Source organism: Nyctereutes procyonoides, unplaced genomic scaffold, assembly GCF_905146905.1.
Source record: "Nyctereutes procyonoides isolate TBG_1078 unplaced genomic scaffold, NYPRO_anot_genome, whole genome shotgun sequence".
In the NCBI taxonomy this organism is placed as follows: Eukaryota; Metazoa; Chordata; class Mammalia; order Carnivora; family Canidae; genus Nyctereutes; species Nyctereutes procyonoides.
The window spans coordinates 6,145,064-6,168,743 of NW_026575033.1; the positions used below are offsets into that span (position 1 = coordinate 6,145,064).

Sequence of the window (23,680 nt, forward strand, 5' to 3'; positions counted from 1 at the left end):
TTCCTCGCTGAGCAAGGAAGGAGCCTGATATGAGTCTTGATCCCAGGACCTCGGGACCATGACCTGAGCCAAAGACAGATGCTTAACTGACTGAGCCACCCAGGCACCCTCATAAAAGTAGTCTGTGCTTACAAGTGTAGAAAGGTCAAGTGGCTTTTCCTGGCTGGAGATGGGCTTAGAAACCAGCTTTCCATACTCCCTGAATGGGACTTTTCCTCCTTTATTATTCAGAGGAAACTAGATCTAACAAATAAATGCTTGATGACTTTTCAAAATAAAGGACAATGGCTTTTAGTTTTTTTTAAACTCTAATTCTGTGCTTATCATAGATAATACCTAATTATGACGTCCAGAGCTTTTCCTGCTTTCATCACTGAAAGTTGGTTATTTTCTAGCTCAGTGCTCATTTGAGGGGATCAGACATATTATTTTCACCCCTGATTTCATTGTATGGATATGGGCATATGATTTTTGTCATTCCCCAAACCCAAACCACTAATATTTCTACTCTCTGTTAATCTAATCATTATATTGAACAGTCTCAGTTCAATTCCAAACCTCAGTCCATCCTGACTCTCTTATTGGGCATGGACTGGGGACATGTGCCACCTGGCCAACCTGCCATTTAAAAACCAAAAGGCTACGAAATGTCTCAAGACTTTTGTTTATCTCAGAAAATGGCATTAAGATGAATACCACCTGCCAGTTTTGTTCCAGGTGTGTAAAAATACTTGGAGGTAGGAATGGTTGTGAGATGCAGCTCTGGCCAATAAGAAATGGACTGAGGGTGCCCAGGGATGTTCTACTTCTCCATAGAGGTGCAGAGTCTTCTGTGTGGAACACAGATATGAATCTGAAGGGGGAGTAGCTATTTTGTGACAGTAGGGTGGCAAAATGTGAGAGGACACCCAGGACGTTGACATTTGTGGAACTGCTGCACCCCTACTGGATTGCTTACCTCTGAAATTTCTGTTCTGAGAGGAACTCCCTCCCCCCAGGTGACTTAGGTGGCTTTGGATGAATCTTTGCTATAAGGAGAATTCAGTTTCTAATTAAGAATATTTTTTATTCCAACCAAAATATCTGTTCCTTTTCTAAGAATTCACATGCATTCATGGTTTACCTTTTGAAAAACTTTTTTTGGCAGTTTTTCTTCCATTTTCCTTCATTTTCAATACAAAGAATTTTCTTAGTAATGGTATATAATGTGGCTTACATTTGAAAATTTGCAAGATTGAGAAATTGGCCATATTATTGTATAAATATTGTGGATTGGTCTTAGAGTGACTTTTTGTTTTATGACCATGACCATGTGACTATTTTGCCATTTGCTCATAATAACTTCCATTCTCCAAAATATATTCTATTTATCAAAACATTACTACTAAGTGGAATTATTAATCATGCAAAAAAATTCTAGAGAAATGCAGGTGTATTTCCTTAAATGACGACTTAAAAGATCAAGGAACTAAATCTGGGAATTTGTACTACAGCACAATGCATATGTTTGTATGACTTGAAAAAAATCATAAAAGGCACTTAAGATGGAATCACTTTCTCTGTATTATTTCATCAAGTGATCATGTTCAAATCTGCAGTAACCGTTTTTTTAAAATAGATTGGGAGGGGCACCTAAGTGGCTCAGTTAGTTAAGTGTCTGCCTTTGGCTCAGGTCATGATCTCAGGGTCCTGGGATCAAGCCCCACATCTGGCTTCCTGCTCTGCAGAGAGTCTGCTTCTCCTTCTACCTCTCCCTCAGTGATCTCTCTCACTCTAGCTCTCTCTCAAATAAATAAATAAAATATTTTTAAAAATTTAAAAAATAAAACAGGAAAACTAATGCTCTTCCTTTTGCATCTTTCCTAATGCATTTCTATTTGTGGTGTTAATTTCCCAAGGACAGCAAGACAATTTTGGGAAAGAAGAATATCAAGGAGGAGTTACCTTAGCAAATATAGGAACATATACAAAACTACTGTGAATCAAAATGGTATTGGTTTGGAACCGATAAATATATCTGGAGAACTAAATACATGCCAGTGTATTACAAAGTGATATTTCCATTAGGTGGAATAAATAATTGTGCTGGTGTCATTTATTAAATAATATGCCCATCTATAGGGATAAAGACAAAATTGAGCTCCTTGCTGTATCATATGTAAAAATAAATTCTGATTACAAAAAGATTGACATTAAAAGAATTTAATTTCTTTTCTTTTTTCTTTCTTTCTTTCTTTCTTTCTTTCTTTCTTTCTTTCTTTCTTTCTTTCTTTCTTTCTTCCTTCCTTCCTTCCTTCCTTCCTTCCTTCCTTCCTTCCTTCCTTCCTTTTCTTTCTTTCTTTCAGAATTTCCCAATACTAAACCAAGATGCTATAAATTTTGGGGGAACATTTGCATTGTCCAGTACCTCTTCATATGTTAGAGATTCCTTTAAAAAAACTCACCATATAAATGAGTGGTCTGGAAATCTATTTTATATAAATTAGACTTAATTTATACCAAGAATTATTTCAAATGGACACTGCAAATATCACCAGGCTGATAGGAAAATTGGCAAAGTGTCTGAGGAAATGATAGTGGAGCAAAGCCCCATGGCCCACAATGTATGAAAATATGTTCAACTTTATTATTATCGAGGAAGTGCATGTAATTCTAACAATGATATGTTATTTGACAGAAGACCGATGCTGTAAAATTGACTGTTGATACCTATTATTGGCAGGGATACGAAGATAAAGAATATTACTATATATTGCAGGTAGAAATATGAACTTTTAAAATGCTTTTGGGAGCTAATTTGCCAACTATTGAAATTAAAAATTTATGATTCTCTTGGAACAGAAAAGGCACATTAGGAGCAACTTAGGAAATCTGAAGTGTGGGCTTTGGTTAATAATTTTAAAAGGTACATGATCCTTAGATTCTTGATCTCTCTTAAGGTAACCTATCTCCTAGCAGTAAACTCACCAGCAATCATGGGTATGCAAACATGGCTATTTACCATGACAGTTTTAGGGCATGAAAGTCAAGAAATAAAGTAAATGCTCATCATAGAATGATTAAGTAAATCAAAGAATATTTTATAGTCATTAAAAATGAATTAGAGCAGGGGTGCCTGGTGGCTAGTCGGTTAAGTGTCTGACTCTTGGTTTCAGCTCCAGTTGTGGTCTCAGGGTTATGGAATCAAGTCCTGTGTCCGGCTCTGTGTTCCACAGAGTTAGTTCGGGATTTTCTCTCCCCCTGCTCAGGAGCTCTCTTTCTCTAAAATAAATAAATAAATCTTAAAAAAATAGAATTAGAGTTGTACCTTTGACTTTCAGGGATTTTGCCATTTTGAGAAAAGCAAAATTCAGAAGATGGTATATTGTTCCATTTTTGTGGAACATGGGCAACTGTACATGTGTGGCTATGTGTCCATGTCTGTATAGGATTTTATAAACTTGGAGAAAATTATGAAAGGGCATATAGGTTGTTATTTAAGTAAACAAGTGTAGATTGCTTATGTATTTGTATTGGATTATGTATATATCCTCAGAGGCAGATTTACTTAAGCTAATGGAGTTTAAGCTTCAGGACATCTGCTCATTCCCAGGCCTGGGGAGGGAGCTTACCACATGTTTACATGGCCAGTGACTTTTGTATAAGACATGGATTTGGGGGCACCTGGGTAGCTTAGTCGGTTAAACGTCTGCCTTCAGTTCAGGTCATGAGCTCAAGGTCTTGGGATCAAGCCCCACATCAGGGTCCCTGCTCAGTGGGGAACCTCTTCTCCCACTCCTTCTGCTGCTCCCCCTGCACAATTGTGGTTGCTTACTAATAAATCTCTCTCTCCAATAAATAAAGAAAATCTTTTTTTTTAAAGATTTATTTATTCATTCAGAGAGAGCGAAGAGAGAGGCAGAGAAACAGGCAGAGGGAGAAGCAGGCTCCATGCAGGGAGCCCGATATGGGACTCGATCCTGGGTCTCCAAGATCACACCCCAGGCTGCAGGCGGCGCTAAACCGCTGCGCCACCGGGGCTGCCCAATAAATAAAATCTTAAAAAAAGAAATAGATTTGAACTCTGATCAGATAAGACCACTATCTCTTTTTATTTGGACATCACCCTTTATGACACTTCTTTTGTTAGATGGCATTGGAGTGGCATTGTAGGGATCTGGGTAAGGAAAAGTAGGAAATAACATTTTGTGTGGGTTTAGAGATACATTTATGTGGTGTGCAGTCACTTTTGTGAATAAATTATCAACTGTCCCAGCATAGGAGAAGTATCAGAAGTGTTCCTACTGCCACCACCTCACCTGGGGTTGTGGGAGGACAGTGTAAAGTTAGAAGTATCAAATTACACAAAAGTGTGTGGGTCATATTGCAGGAACAATGTCTGAAATGTACAGGGCCAGAAGCTGGTCTGTATATATAGCTTCCAGATTTTAAATGTCATTCGCAAAATAAGTTTGATAGAAGTTTCTTTGAATTTGACAACAATCATACACATTTTGTGATATTACTATTATTCATGAATAGTGAAATAGAAAGAAACATTATCAAAAGATCAGTGAAAAATAACTTATAAGCCATAGAGGAAAGAATGAATTATCTTTCTACAAAAACTATTTCAAAATTGCCCTGTAAGAAATTATCTGAGCCAAAAGAAATAAAAGAAATACAAGCAAAAAAGTATTATAGAATGCCAGACAGATAATAAAAGTACTGTGTTTTCTGGACACTGCAATATAGTATATTTCAGGTTTTATGAATTATGTTGTGATTTTTCCCTCATTCTAAATATTCTTTTTTTTTTTTTTTTAATTTATGAGAGAGAGAGCGAGAGAGAGACAGAGACAGAGATACAGGCAGAGGGAGAAGCAGACTCCATGCAGGGAACCTAGCATGGGACTCGATCCCGGGTCTCCAGGATCACACCCTGGGCTGAAGACAGCACTAAACTGCTGAGCCACCCGGGCTGCCCTCCCTCATTCTAAATATTCTACTTGGTTTTTGTCATTCCATATTTTTCTTAAAGTGAGATCCCTAAGTTGTATACATATTGTATACAGATTACAACCAGGCCTCCCAAAGTCTGGATCTAACTGTGGATATATAATGAGTAAACTAATGAAAAGATGAAAAATGTTTCAGGATTACTTAGGAATAACTACAGTGCATTGTGTGTGTGTGTGTGTGTGTGTGTGTGTGTGTGTGTGTGTGTGTGTGTGTTTTAAGATTTATTTATTTTCTTGAGTAGGGAGCAGGGGCAGAGGGAGAGAATCTCCAGCAGGCTCGGGGCTGGATTCCATGACCCTGAGATCAGTGGCCTGAGCCAAAACCCAGAGCCAGCTGCTCAACCCGCTGGGCCACCCAGGCGCCCCTATATATGTTGTATTTTTATGTAACATGTCCACAATTATACAAGGAGCAATTTAAAAAAATTTTTTTAAATTTATTTATGATAGTCACACATGCAGAGAGAGAGAGAGAGAGAGAGAGAGAGAGAGGCAGAGACACAGGCAGAGGGAGAAGCAGGCTCCATGCACTGGGAGCCCGACATGGGACTCGATCCCAGGTCTCCGGGATCGCGCCCTGGGCCAAAGGCAGGTGCCAAACAGCTGAGCCACCCAGGGATCCCAAGGACCAACTGTTAAGAATGAAATACAGCTTTAATATTCTTCCTTAATCATTGCTTCTCTGACGGTTTGCCTTGGAAAATGCCGAGGGACTTGATTTTTCTCTGGCCCCGAGGTGCAGCTCCAGTGGTTTTCATTGCAAAAAACATTGCTATGAGGCCTGGCCAGCAGGGGGCACCATGCTGCCAGTCTAGGTGTGCTGTGAGCTCTGCCTGCCAGGCCCATTGAAGTGTTTAAGAGAATAAATATTTGATGGGACCCTCCAGAGCTCTGTGTGCTTGTGTAAGAGGAGAAGAAATGACTTTCTCTTCCTGCCCCTGCTCCTGCTTTCTCTCTCTTTCTCATGCACACACACTGAGTGTTGAAGCGCATGTATTACAGATCGTGCATTGGGTAGACATGATCAGGGAAAAGCTTGCTGGAGATGACCCCTTGGGCTGTTGGCTTAGAAGTGGAGAAGTGTGTGGTTTGATGAAAAGAGGAAAGAAAGATGTTGTAGAAATTTGGCAGGGGACTAAAGGAGGCAGGAGAGCTTAAAAAAGCGAATAGTCTTCACCATAAAGTGATTCCTATTTAATGTGGGGAGGAACTTTACTCTCATTTTTCTGGTAGGCTGAGTTGCAGGGTAAAGACTCGCGTGCTGAAAGCCAGACTGCTGTTTCCAAAGGAACAACTGTGTAGAAAGGTTATACTCTGAGTGTCACACTGATTTTTGTTTCTTGTTAGATTCAAGTAGGATGGATTAGAATTTCCTTCCTTATCACAGGGCCTGGCTATGGCTGGCAGAAGAAAATGACCGTAGAGATTAATATCAGATATGGGTGGTTACTACAACATTTGTGGCAGGAAGCACTGTAAAAATAAATTAAGGCTTATGCCTAATTTCATGTTCTAAATAAACAGCTCCTTATGTGTGCCATTCCTGAAATTAGCTAAAAACAAAAGAACTAATGGTCGCTTGGCAGTTACATCTAGATGCTACTAATTTTTATTTAAAATATTTAGTTATTAGTAAAGTAATACAGGTAAGTTGTTAAAGGTTGAAATAGTGTGGAAGTTTACCATGAAAAGCTGTAGCCTCCCTCCCCATTGCTGCCATTCTGGTTCTGTTCTGCCAAAAGCAACCACTTCGAACTCATTCTGTTTTTAATTCTTTTATGGTTTCCACCATATTGCTAAATGAGGTTTAGAAATGAATTCTAAAGGTGAAGATTTAACTTCTGGGCTTTGGTGCCAAGTAGTGACATGGTATATCGTGTTTGTTTCTTTCCTGGTAGAATGTGCTTTTTCTGCTTCATTTTTCTACTAGAACACTTTTTCACATATCCTTGTTTCTCCTCTCAGATCACTGTCTATTATATAATCTCTCTCTATATATATATATGAAAAGAAGCTCTCAAAAGAGTGTGTCAGTTCTACTTTTTTTCCCCTGGAGACATCCTTCCCAGGTAAAGTGGCTATTGTGTGGATGTGTTGCAAAGCTATCATGCTAGAACTGTCTTATTCTTTTGTTGAGTTGAATTCTTGTTTTTTTTTGGATACCATGTGAGAGTGTGTTTTATTTATTGATTAATCTCTAGTATTGTTGAAGCCCATCTTGTAGTAAGCAGTTTCCTAAGAAAGCTTACATGAAAATTAAATTTAAGGATCTGATAGTTTGGCTAGGTATAGAAATATAAAGTATTTCTTTAGCTGTTTGTTAAGTTCAACATGATATTTTCCCCCTTTATAAAGACATTCTTTTTACAATCTTGTGTTTTTTTAAAGAAATATTTGGTATTCTGTAATTTCAGATTTTGGTATAAGTCTGTTGTTTTATATTCTTGGGGAAACTTTTCAGTCAGAAAAAAAATCTGAGGAGTTTTCTTGTATGTTTTTAAAAAATGCTTTCTTTCTCTGACTTTTGTAGAGCTCTTAATGGTTGGATATTGACTTTCATATCAATATTATTAGGTCTTCACTTTTCATCTTATTCTTTTTGTTCTACTTTTTTGGGGAGGTTTATTTTATTTTTTATTTTATTTATTTCTATTTTTCACTTCTATGGTTGGATTATCTGAGGCTACCACACTTCTAGCTCCTAATAGCTCTTTTATTCTTTTATATTTTAAAAATAGCATCTCGTTCTGGTTTTGTATGAATGTATTAACCCCTGATAACTCTGAAGATGTGAGCATTTTAGGAAATGTTATTTTTAAAGTTTGATGCATTGTGTTTCCTCTTCTTTTTTCCCTGTTTTCATTTTTGAATCTCTTTTTCATTACGAGAACTTTCTGCACTTATCTGATAGTTTTCCACAGAGCATAGAAGACCAAAGGGAGCTCTCTGAGCATGGGTCAGATAGCAAGTTCGACTTTAGGTGAAGGACTTTGAATGTCAGTATGGGGAGGATTTTTTTCCTGTCTTCCTGTGAGGTTTCAACATTTTCCCAGGGCATGATTTTTGGCTCTCTGGCCACGAGTGTAGAAAGTTTGGCCATGTGAAGTTTCTGTGCAGCCAGAAGAAGGGGGGCTTATGAGAGAAGAACAGTGCTGCTTTTCTTATACCTTTGCTTTTAGCCCTTCATAGTTTATCTCCTGAATTTTCCCCAGATTTTTAACCTTGATCTCCTGGCTTGGCTCACCTTGTTTTCCCTCCTGGCCTCCATTCTTTATCAATTGTTGGTGTTTCCACCTCCTGAGCCACCTCTGTTTTGTAGGCGAATGCCTCTCTCTTCCTGTCCACAGGCCCCTCTGACACACCGGGGTATGCCTACCTCTGCCCTGCCTGCTAAGTGATGACGATTGCTTATTTTATGTATATGCCACGGAATGCCCAGATATTTGGTCAAATATTATTCTGGGGGTTTCTGTGAAGATGGATTATATTGACATTTGAATCATAGAGTAAAGCAGGTTTCCCTCTCCAGTGTGGGTTGGCTTCATCTAGTCAGTTGAAGACCTACATAAGAAAAAAAGGCTAAGTGAGAGGGAACCTGCCCTCACAGCCTTTGAACTGGGACAGTGTCCTTTCTCCTGACTTTGGTCTGGAACTACACTACCGGGTCTCCAGCTCGCTGACTGCGAATCTTGGGACTCGTCAAAATCTATAATTGTTTGAACAATTTATAATCTTACTGTCTCTTTACATATACATTCTATTAGTTCTGGTTCTCTGGAGAATCCTGACAATTGCAGAGATGCTCTTACTTGTACTGAATTACTCTGGATTAAAAAATGGATTGACTTATCTCTTCAGAACGGCATTGTCTTTCTGTTCTGAATTTAGACCCTATTCTTCTCTCAGCCTTTCCCCAAGTGAGGAAGTAGGAGTCCCCTCTGGAGATTTCCTCTCACTGCAGGTCCTGTTTAGAGGGTGTCTTAGGGGCATGTGCTCAACTATCTTGCCAAAAGCAGAACGGTGTAAATTTTAGGGGGGAGAATCTCCTTTGCTGATGATTCCATTCCTTGTTTGTAAAACCGTGATTGTATATTTTTATATTACTTTCTACTAATTTATAGTCCCTGAGTGGATGAAGATGATAAATGTGTGTGTCCATCTTACAATTGTGGGTCCAAAGCCAGGTACTTTTTAGGTTAGGCCTCTATTGCTATTAGAGCCCCATGCATAAAGTCTTATCTTCCTCATGTCTCTATGTGAAATTCCAAGTAGACAACTACATGTCTCTACATGAAATCTTTCACTTTATATTCACTTTATGAAAATTTAAGCTATATGCTTAGTTCCTCATGCATATGGGAAAGGGCAGAAAACCTAGCAGAAAAACTTGAATTAAAATTAAAAATTTGTGTTGGTGAGGATGTGGAGGAAGGTGAACTGTCTTGCACTGTTGTTGGGAATGAAAGCCAGTGCAGCCACTCTGGAAAACTGTGGAGGTTCCTCAGCAAGTTAAAGATAGAGTTACCCTATGACCCAGCAATTGCACTACTACTACTCTAAAGATACAGATGTAGTGAAATGATGGGACACCTGCACCCCAATGTTCATAGCAGCAATGTCCACAATAGCCAAACTGTGGAAGGAGTCCTTTGGCAGGCAGATGAATGGATAAAGATGTAATATATATATTACATATATATTATATATTACATATATATTATATTATATATATATATTACTATATACATATTACATATAATGGAATATTACTCAGCCATCAGAAAGGATAAATACCCACCATTTGCTTCGACATGGATAGAACTGGAGGTCATTATGCTGAATGAAGTAAGTCAATGAGAGAAGGACAATCATCATATGGTCTCACTTATACATGGAATATAAGAAATAGTGAAAAGGACCATAAGAGAAGGGGGGACTGAGTGGGGAAAAATTAAGAGGAAGACAAACCATGAGAGATTCCTAACTCTGGGAAACAAAGAGTTGCAGAAGGGGAGGAGGGTGGGAGGATGGGGTTACTGGGTGATGGGCACCAAGGAGGACACTTGATGGGAAGAGCACTAGGTGTTACACTATATGTTGGCAAATTGAATTTAAGTAAAATTTATTTAAAAAAGAATAAAAACTGGTAAAAAATAAATTAAAAATTTGGGGGTGCCTGGGTGGCTCAGTCAGTTAAATGTTTGCTTTAGCTCAGGTCATGATCTCAGGGTCCTCAGATCGAGCCTGACATTGGGGCTCCCTGCTCAGTGGGGAGTCTGCTTCTCCCTCTCCCTCTGACTTTCCTTTCCGTTTGTGCTCCCTGTCTCAAATAAATAAAATCTTTTAAAAATTTAATTAAACATTTGAATAAAGCTTGGCAATTACATGTGCTTATAAAAATGACACTGCTTATCTTGGGTTTTGATATCTATAAACTCCTTGGACTCTATATAGCACACGGGACTCACAGATTTTGCTTTATATACAGACCTGAATGGAATTTCTGTGCATTTCACAGTAGAGAACTCTGTACCTCCTGCTAGTTTCCCAGTTTGTCTGCTTCGGCTAGCATCCCATGTAGATCTGGTTCATCAGTGGAGTTCATCATCAGGCTCTGCCTGCTTAGGAAGTGAGGTTTTTTTTTTTTTGACTAGTTTCAACCTCTGCTTGCAACCAGCTGTATAAGAGCAGCAGCCACTGTGGAGCATGAGCAGGATGTAGGCACTTCTACTTTGATGTCTCTATTTCAGAGTCCTGTCACACTTTGTTTGACTTGTAGTTTGTTAGCCTCCAGGACAGCCTTAAACTTTCCTTTCGATTGGGTTTACTTCCTGTGTACGGAAAGAATATATTGAATTCGGAGTAAAGGACCAGAAGTATAATTAAATGCAATAGATTTTGCCCTGTTTTGCTTCTCCTGGGGGCAGTAGCAGGATCGGGCTTCATTTGTGACTCTTATACCTGTTTGCCTTTAGCCCAGGCATTTTCATAATATTGTTTCTTTTTATTGAAGATAGAATCTCATCGAAAATGGTCCTTTTTGCTTATTTTGAATGAGAGTCTCACAACTCATTTTCATTTGATTTTATATCCTTGAATTCACAAGTTTTCTTATTAAAGCAATTGAACAAAATCTGCTTTTCAGTGGTGCCATATTTAAAGATAGTAGCTATAAAAGTCCAATGTCTTGCATTTTAGAACTTCTTATCTAAGAGTTATGCATGATGGAAGATTTCCCTGGCAGCATGCCTTGCACTCAAAGTGTTGTTGTATCTTTATTCTCTTATTCCTTGTCTGCATTTTTTTAATGATTTCATTTATTTATTCATGAGAGACAGAGAGAGACAGGCAGAAACATAGGCAGAGGGAGAAGCAGGCTCCCCACAGGGAGCCTGGTGCAGGACTTGATCCCGGATCCTGGGACCACGACCTGAGCTGAAGGCAGGTGCACAATCTATGAACCACCCAGGCGTCCCTCTGTCCTCATTTCCATGAAAGTATTGAAATAAATGCTTGATGTCCAGGGTATTTATTGAATAATACATTATCTGTAATAGAACAGATTGGAAAATATGATAGGAACAGTACACTCACACTATTTAGTAGGAATTATAGAGAATCTTTAATTGATGCAGTTATGTTCACAGGTGTATTTATAAGTTGATTGATTAGAACTCAGCTCGTTTTTTCTCATTGGATGTGTATTATAAAGAATATGCTAAAAAAGTCTGTGTAAGCTGTAATAAAATGCTATAAAGAAGTATATTACTAATAACACTAGTCTGGTCCAATTATTACATTCTGGGAATAGGCTATTAGATAAGGCAGTATTTTTTACCAGCTATAGACTAAGAAGCAGGAAAAGTGTTGAAAATAGTATAATTGTTTTCAAATGAGCTTCTTTTTTTTTATAAATTAATTTTTATCGGTGTTCAGTTTACCAACATACAGAATAACACCCAGTGCTCATCCCGTCAAGTGTCCCCCTCAGTGCCCGTCACCCATTCACCCCCACCCCCCGCCCTCCTCCCCCTCCACCACCCCTAGTTCATTTCCCAGAGTTAGAAGTCTTTATGTTCTGTCTCCCTTTCTGATATTTCTCACACATTTCTTCTCCCTTCCCTTATATTCCCTTTCACTATTATTCATATTCCCCAAAAGAATGAGAACATATACTGTTTGTCCTTCTCCGGTTACTGTGGCCAAGTTCAAAAAGGGTGTTGCCTGAGTTCTCCTCTGGGATTTTGATGGAATCTTGTCTCACATTTAGATCTTTCATCTATTTTGAGTTTATCTTTGTGTATGGTGCAAGAGAGTGGTCCAGTTTCATTCTTCTGCATGTGGATGTCCAATTTTCCCAGCACCATTTATTGAAGAGACTGTCTTTCTTCCAGTGGATCTTCTTTCCTCCTTTATCGTATAATAGTTGACCATAAAGTTCAGGGTCCACTTCTGGGTTCTCTATTCTGTCCCATTGATCTATGTGTCTGTTTTTGTGCCAGTACCACACTGTCTTGATGAACACAGCTTTGTAGTACAACCTGAAATCTGGCATTGTGATGCCCCCAGATATGGTTTTCATTTTTAAAATTCCCCTGGCTATTCGGGGTCTTTTCTGATTCCACACAAATCTTAAAATAATTTGTTCTAAGTCTCTGAAGAAAGTCCATGGTATTTTGATAGGGATTGCATTATACGTGTAAATTGCCCTGGGTAACATTGACATTTTCACAATATTAATTCTGCCAATCCATGAGCATGGAATATTTTTCCATCTCTTTGTGTCTTCCTCAATTTCTTTCAGAAGTGTTCTATAGTTTTTAGGGTATATTTTGAGAACCATTTGAATGGTAAATGGTTCTCCAACCTTTTATTTTCAGGTTGTAGGTGTCCTTCTGTCTAAAATGAGTCTCTTGTAGACAGCAAATAGATGGGTCCTGCTTTTTTATCCAGTCTGAAACCCTGCGCCTTTTGATGGGGTCATTAAGCCCATTCACGTTCAGAGTTACTATTGACAGATATGAGTTTAGTGTCATCGTGATATCTATTTAGTCCTTGTTTTTGTGGATTGTTCCACTGAACTTCTTCTTAAAGGGGAGTTTTAAGAGTCCCCCTTAAAATTTCTTGCAGAGCTGGTTTGGAGGTCACATATTCTTTCAGTTCCTGCCTGTCTTGGAAGCTCTTTATCTCTCCTTCCATTTTGAATGAGAGCCTTGCTGGATAAAGTATTCTTGGTTGCATGTTCTTCTCAAATGAGCTTCTTAACCTTTATTTGCAACTGGTTAAATTACAGTAGTTCAGGCAAACAACGTGAAAATTTCTAGCGAAGTGGTCGTATCCCTTTTTATCAGCAGGAATTTCTATATTGGAGAGGATTTCCAGAATATAATTTGGGAGTCCATGCTAGATAGACAGGGAGGGCCACAGGCTTTGCTGTCCATTGGCACGTCCTCCTGGGTGACTCCCAGGTGTTCACTGATGTCCATTGTCAGCAGGCGTGGCTGGGGCTCTGCTGGCTTTTGCATTTAGTGTCTCACTCACTCTTGCTCTTTGCTGTGAATTAGTTTCATACACTAAGTGATAAATGAATGAAGCTGTTTATGCAGACATGACTCTTAGGACACTGTGTTTTCTTGTTTTCTGTTCCAATAACCCAGAACTCCTTACTGAGTGAATACTTTGAGAGGAGAAAGGTGGATGGCATCTTACAGGGCCTGAGTGGAATGGAAATTTCCAGAACATGATCATGGAGGACTGGCTTAGCTCATAGTCCGCCTTCCATGGAGAGTTATTTAAAAGAGCCCTTGATTCTTTCAGTCAATATTGAACACTTACTGTGCATTGGGCACGCAAGAAAAGTATTTGCTCGTGTAATGTAGGAGAATAAAAACAATGCTTGCTTTTTGGCTATATGTATATGTCAGGTGGATTTTCCGCTTACATTTCAAAGATGATGTTAAGCTAGTTTAAGTTCTGGGTTACGGGAGGCTTGTTTTAGGGGGAGGTTACGCTTTGAGCAGTTACTGCATTTTAGGTTTGCCTTTGGAGAATACTTACTTGTCAACTTCAGTTTTTCTCACTGCAAGAAAGTCAAGCACAAGCATCATGTCTGGGTTCTTGCTTTGTGCTGCATCCTGGAGATCAGACTTCCACATTGTTTCGTGATTTGTAGCAGGCGGAGCCCCAGACCCACATTTTTGCCAGTCCCTATTTTCTACATGGATTGTTTCCCATATTCACCAGATCTTTAGAGTATCCAAGAGGAGCATGCCTACCATACATATAACTGAGTTCCACCCCTGCTGAGCCAAGTTCCCCAGAGGAGGGAGTTTACTGGTTGCTGCTGTTGTCAGGTTTTGTCTTCTTAGAATCTGGAGGCTTCTTGTTCCTGAGAAGAAATGGCCAGCATGTGACCATGCTGGTCTCTTCATACTTCTCCACATAGCTCCATCCACATTGTCCCTTTCCTGTCCTTCCCACAGAAGGAACAACTCAAGCTCTCCCACTGCGCACTTTACGGTTGCTGTTCTCTTACTCTGTGACGCTCTTCCCCTGTGTCCCCACATGGAGGTTCCTGATTATTCACCTCCTTCAGTTCTTAGCACACCCATCACCTTCTCAGTGGAACATTCCCTGATCATGCCATTGAGAATTGTGCTCCTTCCCCCAGCCCCATACCCCCACCCCTGGACCCCTCTGTATCCTCCTTCTCTGATTGATTTTCTTCCACACTATTTATCATATCTATCCTCTAGTATATTTTTTCCAAACCTATTTTTCCTCTAGAATGTAATTCCCTTGAGGATATATATATTTGACTGGTTGATTCTCTGCAGTGTCTGGCACAGTGCCTAGTACATAGATGGGGCTCAGTAAATATCTGTTAAAGGCAGGATAGGTGGATTTTGACAAACCCCTGGCCATTCCTCATGTCACTCAATTTCAGGAAACACTGGTCTAACATGTTTAGAGGGAACCTGAGTGAACCACAGGAAATGCTTGTTTTCTCCTGGTCATTTGTTCCCCTTTCCCAGGCTCTAAGATGTGCTAAATACCAAGGACTGCTTGCACCCAGAGCCTGTCCTTGTTGTTAACAGCCATGCCGGCAGGCTTGCTGACATATGTGGTTTGAGTGGGAATCTTTTGAGGGTGACTCATTCCCTGTGAATATTTCTTTCCCCTGATACAGTGGATGGTAAATGGCTCTTATCCTTTTATGTCTTAATAGTGTTCAGCTGGATTGACTTCAAATAGGAGATTTGGACAGATTTACCTGTTCAAGGATGGTCAGAGTGTGGTCCTTGGGCCAGCAGCATTGGCTTCACTTGGAACTTTTTAGAAATCTAATAAAAATCTCAGGCCCACTCAGAATGGGCCTGAATATACATTTAATGGCTAATTTCATATGCAACTTGACTGGTCATGGTGCCTGGATGTTGGTCAAACATTATTGTAGATGTTTCTGGGAAGGTGTTTTTGAATGAGATTAACATTTAAATTGGTAGACCTTGAATGCAGCAGGTGACCCTCTGATGTGGGCGGACCTCATCCAGTCAGTTGAAAAGCCTGAATAGAACAAAGTCTGACTGTCCTAGATAAGAAGGAATTCTGTCATCAGGCAGCTTTGCTGACATATGAAAGGCAACACTAGATCTTCCCATGGGTCTCCAGTCTGCCAGCCCACCCTGAAGATTTTATACTTGTCAGGCCTCCATAATCGTGTAAACCAACTCCTTAAAATCTCTCTCTCTCTCTCAATCTCTCTCTCTCTCTCTGCATATACATTCTTGTTGGTCCTGTTTATCTGAAGAACTCTAATAAATTTTAACAAGATCCCCAGGTGACTTGTATGCATCTTTAAGTTTGAGAAGCACTATCCTAAACTCTTCTGGTAGAATGATGGGTGCTGCCTTTAGCTGATTGTAGTTTTGTGTGTTTTAAACAGGACACATCAGGTTGTATATCAAGATTATTATTTTACTATACAGTAGCCATCTCTTGGATGAATGCCAGTTTCTCTAAATTATTGATTATGCTCATTCTATTTCAGTTTGAAAATATTTTAGACTCATTTTTCTATTTCAACTAGAATAAAAGTTAGTATGCTTTCCTTCCCCATCTTTGGTTTTCTCACATAAATGGGATCTCTTTCTGCTCCTTTAATTTTATGGCATTTCAGACATGTGGGTCCCATTAAACACATTTAAGCACACTTAGTACTTTACTCAAGTGAGAAATGTTCGCACATAGATGGGGTCATGTGCCAACTGTATGTGTGCGTGTCTGTTTTGTACAGATGGAATGTAGGGTTCAAATATTATAGACAAACTGCCATATAAAATGCTTTCTAGTCTTAGAGTGTGTGAATTTTCATGTTTTCTTTATGATAAATGTTGTTTGCTTTATTTCAATGGTCAGTACACCATAAAGGAATGCATAGAACTTTGTACCATGAGCTTATTATGTACATGAATTTGATATATTTTCCCTACACTTTAATAAGCTTGATTTGAGCCAGTTTCTTCTGTCTGGCAAAATTTTACAGTGTTGGGATGCCTGGAGGGCTCAGTGGTTGAGCATCTACCTTCAGGTCAGGTCATGATCCTGGGGTCCTGGGATTGAGTCCCACATTGGGGTCCCTACAGGAAGCCTGCTTCTCCCTCTGCCTGTGTCTCTGCCTTTCCCTCTGTGTGTCTCTCATGAATAAATAAATAAAATCTTTAAAAAATTTTTTATAGTGACATCTTATACCCCAAAGGCTTCCTAAGTGAGTAGGGGCTCCATGCAAACACATTTTCTAGCTAGTTAGTGATATCCTTTCAAGTGTCAGAATCTTTAAGTTTAAACTGTCTTAATAGTGGTTTTAATATATTTTTTAATATATATATTTAATACCTTAAGCAAAAGAAGACCCTTTGCTCTTCTATTTTGGTGCTTCTAATTTGTTGTGTATTTGAAACCTGCTAGGTAATCTTGCTACCATCTACTTCAGTTAGGGCTTGGCTCAGAATCATGTCCTCAGAAGGCAAGCTAGGAGTCAAGCAGGTATTTTTATGGATAAATCTTTGAGCAGCCAAAAGACGAATGGTTTATTTTGCCCCTTCAGATTCTCAGTTTATGCCTTTGGATTATTTCATTGTTCATTGATTATCTGCTGTGTGGTGGGAACATACAAAGTCGAAGTAAGCATTCTTAATGTTCCCAGAATCTATTCTGGGGATAGATAAATAAAATACAAAACAAAGCAGAGACCAGTTAATGTCTGGTCGTAAATACCACCCTGTGGACTTAGAGGAAGAAGAGTCTTTGTGATTTTATCAAACTTAATGGAAGATATGTTTGAATGGGAGAGTAAAATGGGAAGGGCAGTTTAGTTATGGAGAGACCATGTAGATGAGAGAGGATGTCCCCAAGCAAAAATGTGAACATCTATAATTCAACATAAGCTCTATCAAGATTCTAACAGCATTTTTTTACAGAGGTAGAAAAAACACTGCTAAAATTATGTGGAACCACTAAAGACCCCAAATAGCTAAAGAAATTCTGAGAAAGAAGAACAAAGTGGGAGGTATTACACTTCCTGATTTCAAATACTATAAAGCCATAGTCATCACAACAGTATGGTATTGGCATAAAAAAAAAACAGACAAATAGGCCAACAAAACAGAATCAAGAGCCCAGAAATAAACCCAAGCTTATATGGTCCCCTGATACTTGGAGAGGGAGCCAAGAATCCTCAAGGGAGAAAAGACAGTCTCTTCAATAAATGGTGCTGGGATAATTGGATTTTCACGTGTAAAAGCATGAAACTGGATCCTTATTTTACACCATTTACAAAAATTAATTTGAAGTAGATTAAAGACTAAAACAGAGGACTCAAAGCCATGAGACTCTTAGGAAAAAACATAGGAACAAAGCTCCTTGAATGGGTGTTGGTGATGATTTTTTTGGATGTGACATCTAAAGCACGAGCAACAAAATAAAAAGTGGGACTACATACAACTAGAAAGCTTCTGCCCAGCAAAAGAAACCATCAATAAAATGAAAAGAAAACCTTTGGAATGGGAAAAAGTATCTGCAAACCATATATCTGATAGAGGGCTAATATGTAATATATATAAAGAACTCATACAGCTCAATGGCAAAAACAACAATCTATTTAAAAAATGGGCAAAGTACTTGCATAGACATTTGTCCAAAGAAGATATATGAAAAGTCAAGAGGCAAATGAAAAGATGCCCAGCATCATTAGTCATTAGAGAAATACAAATTAAAACAGTAGGATCTATCACATCATGGTTGAGATAGTCATCATCAAAAAGATAAGAGATAACAAATGCTGGCATTGTTGTAGAGAAAAGGGAACACTATTTGTGGGACTGTAAACTGGTACAGCCACTATGGGAAACAGTAAGCAGTTTCCTCAAAAAATTACATAGAACTACCCTATGATTTAGCGGTTCAATTTTTGGGAATATATTCAAAGGAAATGAAAACGCAAACTTAAAAAGTATCTCCACCACCACGTTCATAGCAGCATTGTTTACAATAGCCAAGACTTGGAAACGGCCTAAGTGTCCATTGATGGATTGGAGAGGTTGTAATATATTCATAAAGTGGAATAATACTCAGCCATAGAAGATGAGGGAATCCTTTCATTTTCAACATGGGCAGACCTTGAAGACATACTAAGGAAATCAGAATGGAAAGACCTGTCTCAAACATGGAATCTAAAGAAACAAAACAAAACAAACCCAAACTCATAGAAAAAGATAAGACTTATGATTCCCAGAAGTGGAAGGTGGGGTGGGGGGTGGGAAGGTGATACAAAGTACAGCTTTGAGTTGTAAGATAAATACGTACAAGGAATGTAATATACAATATGATGCAGTAGCTGCCCCTACTGTATGATATATATGAAAGTTAAATTCCCCCCCCCCTTTTTTTGTACCCATGTGAGAAGATGGATATTAGCTGAACCTGCTGTGGTAATCATTTCACAGTTATGTAAATCAGATCATCCTGCTGTACACCTGAAATTATGCAATGATGTATGTCAATTATTTCTCAATAAGACTGGAAAAAAATTCCAAACAAGCATGAGCAAAGGGTGTGATAGGAATAGAGTTTATTCGGGTGTGGTTGAACAAAAAAACACCCCTGGTAGGTATCTGGAGGGACACATTGACCTGTTATACATATGCCTGGGACCCAGGGCATCCTTTATGGAGTTGACTTGCTATATTGAATCAGTGGCTTTATATTAAGAATTGTTACACATCACAAACCCTAGAATAATTCTACTTGCTTGTGTGAATCACTCAATTGGTGTTTCTCTCTCACTCTGTTTCAGTGTTCGTGTCTTTTGCTATATTTGGAATGTGTACCTCTTTCTGTTTTGGGATTCTTGAAGCATATCTTCCTTTAACAAATATTCTTTTTTAAAAAAGATTTATTTATTTTAGCGAGATAAAGAGAGCAGGTGCAGGGGGAGTGGCAGAGGGAGAAGGAGAGAGAAAAAAATCTCAATTAGGCTCCTGCTGATCACAAAGCCCCACATGGGGCTTGATCTCACAACCCATGAGATCATGATCTGAGCCAAAACAAGAGTCGGACACTCAACTGACTGAGCCACCCAGGCACCCTAACAAATATTCTTGATATGCGTACTGTAGCTCCTGGAAGGTGGGTAAATCTCTCTGCTTATACTGTGTGAATAGTAAATATATCTAAGTTTGAAAACTTAGAAGATTTTCTTGTCAGGTGTGTCCTTTTACTAAATCTTTGAGGGACAGGGCCAGCATAGCAATTTTCTTGTCATGATTCTGAAATATTTTATTCTTAAAACCACTTGTAAAACTCTTGAAACTTTTCATTTTCTTTTAAGAATTTACATCTGTAGCTGATAGTAGTATTTTTCTTTATACTTCTAGTACGGCCAAGTACAGTGTGTTGACATTTCTACCTCGATTCTTGTATGAGCAGATTAGAAGAGCTGCTAATGCCTTCTTCCTCTTCATTGCCTTATTACAGGTAATGTTTTTAAAGAAGTTATTTAAAATTCATAAGGTTAATTACATGCAAAATGAGATTTTGCTAAAAGGTCGCTTAACTGAAAAAACGTCATAATACTTAAATGTAATTTGTCCCCTCATCCAAACATCTTTTTCATGCACAGACATGATCTCTGCATAAAGGCTGACTTCTTTAGATCTTGCCATAAGGATAATTGCAGTTACTAAAAGAGGCATTGAAAAATTACCATACAGTCATAATTTTAACCCCTTTTCAGTTCTAAACAGATATACAATATTAGATAAAATTTTTAAGATATGTAAAATGTGTAGCTAGTTTTTAAAAAGAAGATAATTACTTTGGTATAACAGAAATGTAACAGAATTTCCAAAAAGTGAGTGGTGTCATATATTTTTTTGTAGGGAGGATTTTGATTGAAAAATTTTAATTTGTCAACTTCCCTCTTTTGGTCTCTTGTCTTACAGCAAATTCCAGATGTATCTCCAACAGGAAGATATACCACCCTGGTGCCATTGATCATTATTTTAACAATTGCAGGCATCAAAGAAATTGTAGAAGATTTTGTAAGTTTTTGCTTTCATATAATAAAAACATTGTATTGAACATAACTTGTAACTTATTTGTTGCTTTGGTTTTTTTCATTGAAGTTAAGAAATTGGTCAATAGCTTAACTGACTTCTCAAGGCTCATGATGACATTTTAGGGGAAGGGACATGTACACACAGTGTCTTAAATACTTAGATAGTATTTCAGTAGTTCAGACTGTGTTTTCAAATGTTAGCTCTGTGAACCCTCTTTGGTTTTTATTACTGATGTTCCTTATATCCTTCTTTACAGCTTGCTAATTTGGGTAGCAAAAGGATGGTATTGCTGCCTAGTATCACAGCATTGGGCTGGCTGTGCCTGAGGTCATTTTATGAGTCCTGTCTCCCCTCAGACTTATCTTGGTGTATCTCCAGGTTCATTGGCTACAACCATATTCGTGCTTTCTTCCCTTTTTCCTATCTGTGGTCTTGTCTGCAGGGTCTTTCTCTTCCTCCCTACCCCTCCCTCCTTCCACCCTTTCTCTCTCCCTCTTTCTCTCTCTCTCCCTCCCCCACACTGTGTCTCTCTTTCTGTCGCTGTGTCTCTCTTTCTCACGCACACACATACGCTCACACACATACATACATTTTTCTGGGAATAGGTGAATAAATGGAATGCAATTCAAAGGTACTTTACGTCCAAAATTCTTTACCAATAAAATGAATTCAGTTGTTGTTGGGTTTATTATCCTGAATAATTCTTTTAGTCTCATCTTAAACAAATAAGGAGTGAAAAGTTTCATACTTCAGAGTGCTTGTTCCTTGTTGGAGCCAAAATGTCATGGTTGACACTAGCGTAGACTGCATCCATGTTTGCTACATTTGTTTGTGGATTAGTGAGGCTGCTGGGTCACAGACCTCTAAGTTGAGTCTTGCAGCCTTACCATTGCTGCTAGTCCATTTCCTTGAGTCCTGTTTCTTTCCTGATCTGTTGTTGCTATTTCAGTTATTCATTTGGAACTTTTGAATCTAAGAACTTTCTTTTTTTTTTTTTCATAACAGAAGCGGCATAAGGCAGACAATGCAGTGAACAAAAAGAAAACGATAGGTAAGACACCAGGCTGAATCACTTTTTCTGCTAGAAAACTTAAGGCATTCTAAATAAGTAGCTAATGATATTGAGGTAAGTTGAGGGAAATGATCTATAAAATATTTTAAAGAAATAGCAAAAATTACAAACCAGTCCAACAAAATGTGAGTCCTGTCTGTGAAGCTTTGAATGGAATTTGTGTCTTTTAGAAGTTTGGAAAAGGTGGAATTTTCAGGCCTATTTTAGGTCTATAAAAAGTCCATGCATTCACATCCTCGGTTTATAATTGCTCCTTACCTCTATTTTTTATTGTATTGATTTTTAGGTCTGTGTTGTGTGTATGTATTTAATCTTGTAACAATAGGGTGATATTTTTCTTCTGGGATAAAAATAGCTAGATTTAACTTATATGCATATACCTATATTTATGTGTATGCATTAATGTATATATGGTACATGGCTTGGGGTTCCATTTTGGGGACTGCTGTGGTATGCCTTTATGTCACAAGATATGGTATGTTGGAATTAATAAGTGGAATTTTGAAAGGAGCCTTTTAGATTTTGGAAAGTTGATTTATTTTAATTGTCACCAATATTAACTGGTACATTGTTTTTTCTTTTTCAGTGTTAAGAAATGGTATGTGGCATACCATTATGTGGAAAGAGGTAAAAATTAATTTTAAAGATCTGCAGAAAGTACAGGTTTGGGTACTTGTAATTAATTGCTAGTATTGACTGCAGTAGATAAAGCTCGAGTTAAGACATTGGTCATCCCTAATGTAAATTTTACATTGTGGAGATTCCCATGAGATTTAGGTAGAACCACTGCATGTTGACTTGGTTTCCCTGCTTCTTCTGGAAAGTGCTTACTGTTTCCGTTCACAGTTGTGAAATTTGTTGCTCCTTGATGGATATTTCCGAAATATCAAAGCATTCTCTAGTTTCCAATTCCAGTCCAAGAAATCTTTTCCCTGGTCTTCTCTTAGACTAATCTAAATCAAGTTTTTAAAAGATTTTCTAACTTTGGAGAACCTCACTTTTTTTTTTAATTTAAAGATTTTATTCATTTATTCATGAGAGACACAAACAGAGAGAAACAGGGGCAGAGACACAGGCAGAGGGAGAACCAGGCTCCATGCAGGGAGCCTGATGAGGGACTTGATCCTGGGTCTCCAGGATCAGGCCCTGGGCTGAAGGCGGCGCTAATACCACTGAGCCACCCAGGCTGCCCAGAACCTGACTTCTAATGTTTTTGGTGGGAAGAGTTTTGGGTTTAGGATTACTGTGAAATGTAAGCAAGGGTGAAATAGGCTTGGAAACCATCCTGTGTGGAACCTGAAATTGGTTGTTATGACCAGCTGTCACTGCTCTTTACAGTAGTGAGAAGGGTTTGCCTCCACGTCCCTGGAAACATGAGGTTTGGAGGGCTTGGGGATGGATGAGGGTTTTTTTGTTTTGTTTTATTTTGAGGTTTTTTTTGGTTGTTTATAGTGATGAGTAGAAAAGGTGGAAGAAATATGCTTGTGACATCTGGGTGTCTTGTATCTGATAAAGTTAGCTTTTTAAGTGAGCCTCTGTTTTACCTGGACTTTCTTAATGGTCACAAGGTTTTTTTGGAGAGTGACTCTAATGACTTCAGTATTTGAAGCTGATTAACATGATTTTGAAAACAAATTTCTTTTTGAAGCCTCACTTAACAATAGTTTCTCTTGCTAACCATTTAATAAGCAGCAATTAAAAATGCTTCTATGGTCTTTTACTCTGCAAAATGCCTGTGATACAGTAACTACAGCCCTTGGTTTAGTTTTGTTTTGTTTAAGAGAATTATGAAGTCTCTTTATAGTGTTTCATGATAACACCTTAACCTTGATAGCAGTCTTGAAGTCCTATAAGGCAAATACTTATTGACCTTCCTCTTATTTGGAAGTCTCTGGTTCCTGGTCAGGTGGTTGGAAATTCTTGACCTCACAGAAGTTAGAAATGCTTCCAGTGCTATGAGGGTTCAAGGATTCCCACTGCATTTAGGAATG

General features: G+C 38.4%; 1 protein-coding gene across 1 annotated transcript in view; it reads left to right on the forward strand.

Annotated features, from left to right (window-relative positions):
• Nucleotides 1-23,680, forward strand: part of ATP8A2 (ATPase phospholipid transporting 8A2) — a 491,575-nt gene that overhangs the window by 29,387 nt on the left and 438,508 nt on the right. The window contains exons 2-5 of the mRNA XM_055317488.1: nucleotides 19,934-20,033; nucleotides 20,501-20,599; nucleotides 21,623-21,668; nucleotides 22,276-22,316. Coding sequence (XP_055173463.1) covers nucleotides 19,934-20,033; nucleotides 20,501-20,599; nucleotides 21,623-21,668; nucleotides 22,276-22,316 — 286 coding nt within the window. The remainder of the gene's footprint in view (nucleotides 1-19,933; nucleotides 20,034-20,500; nucleotides 20,600-21,622; nucleotides 21,669-22,275; nucleotides 22,317-23,680) is intronic.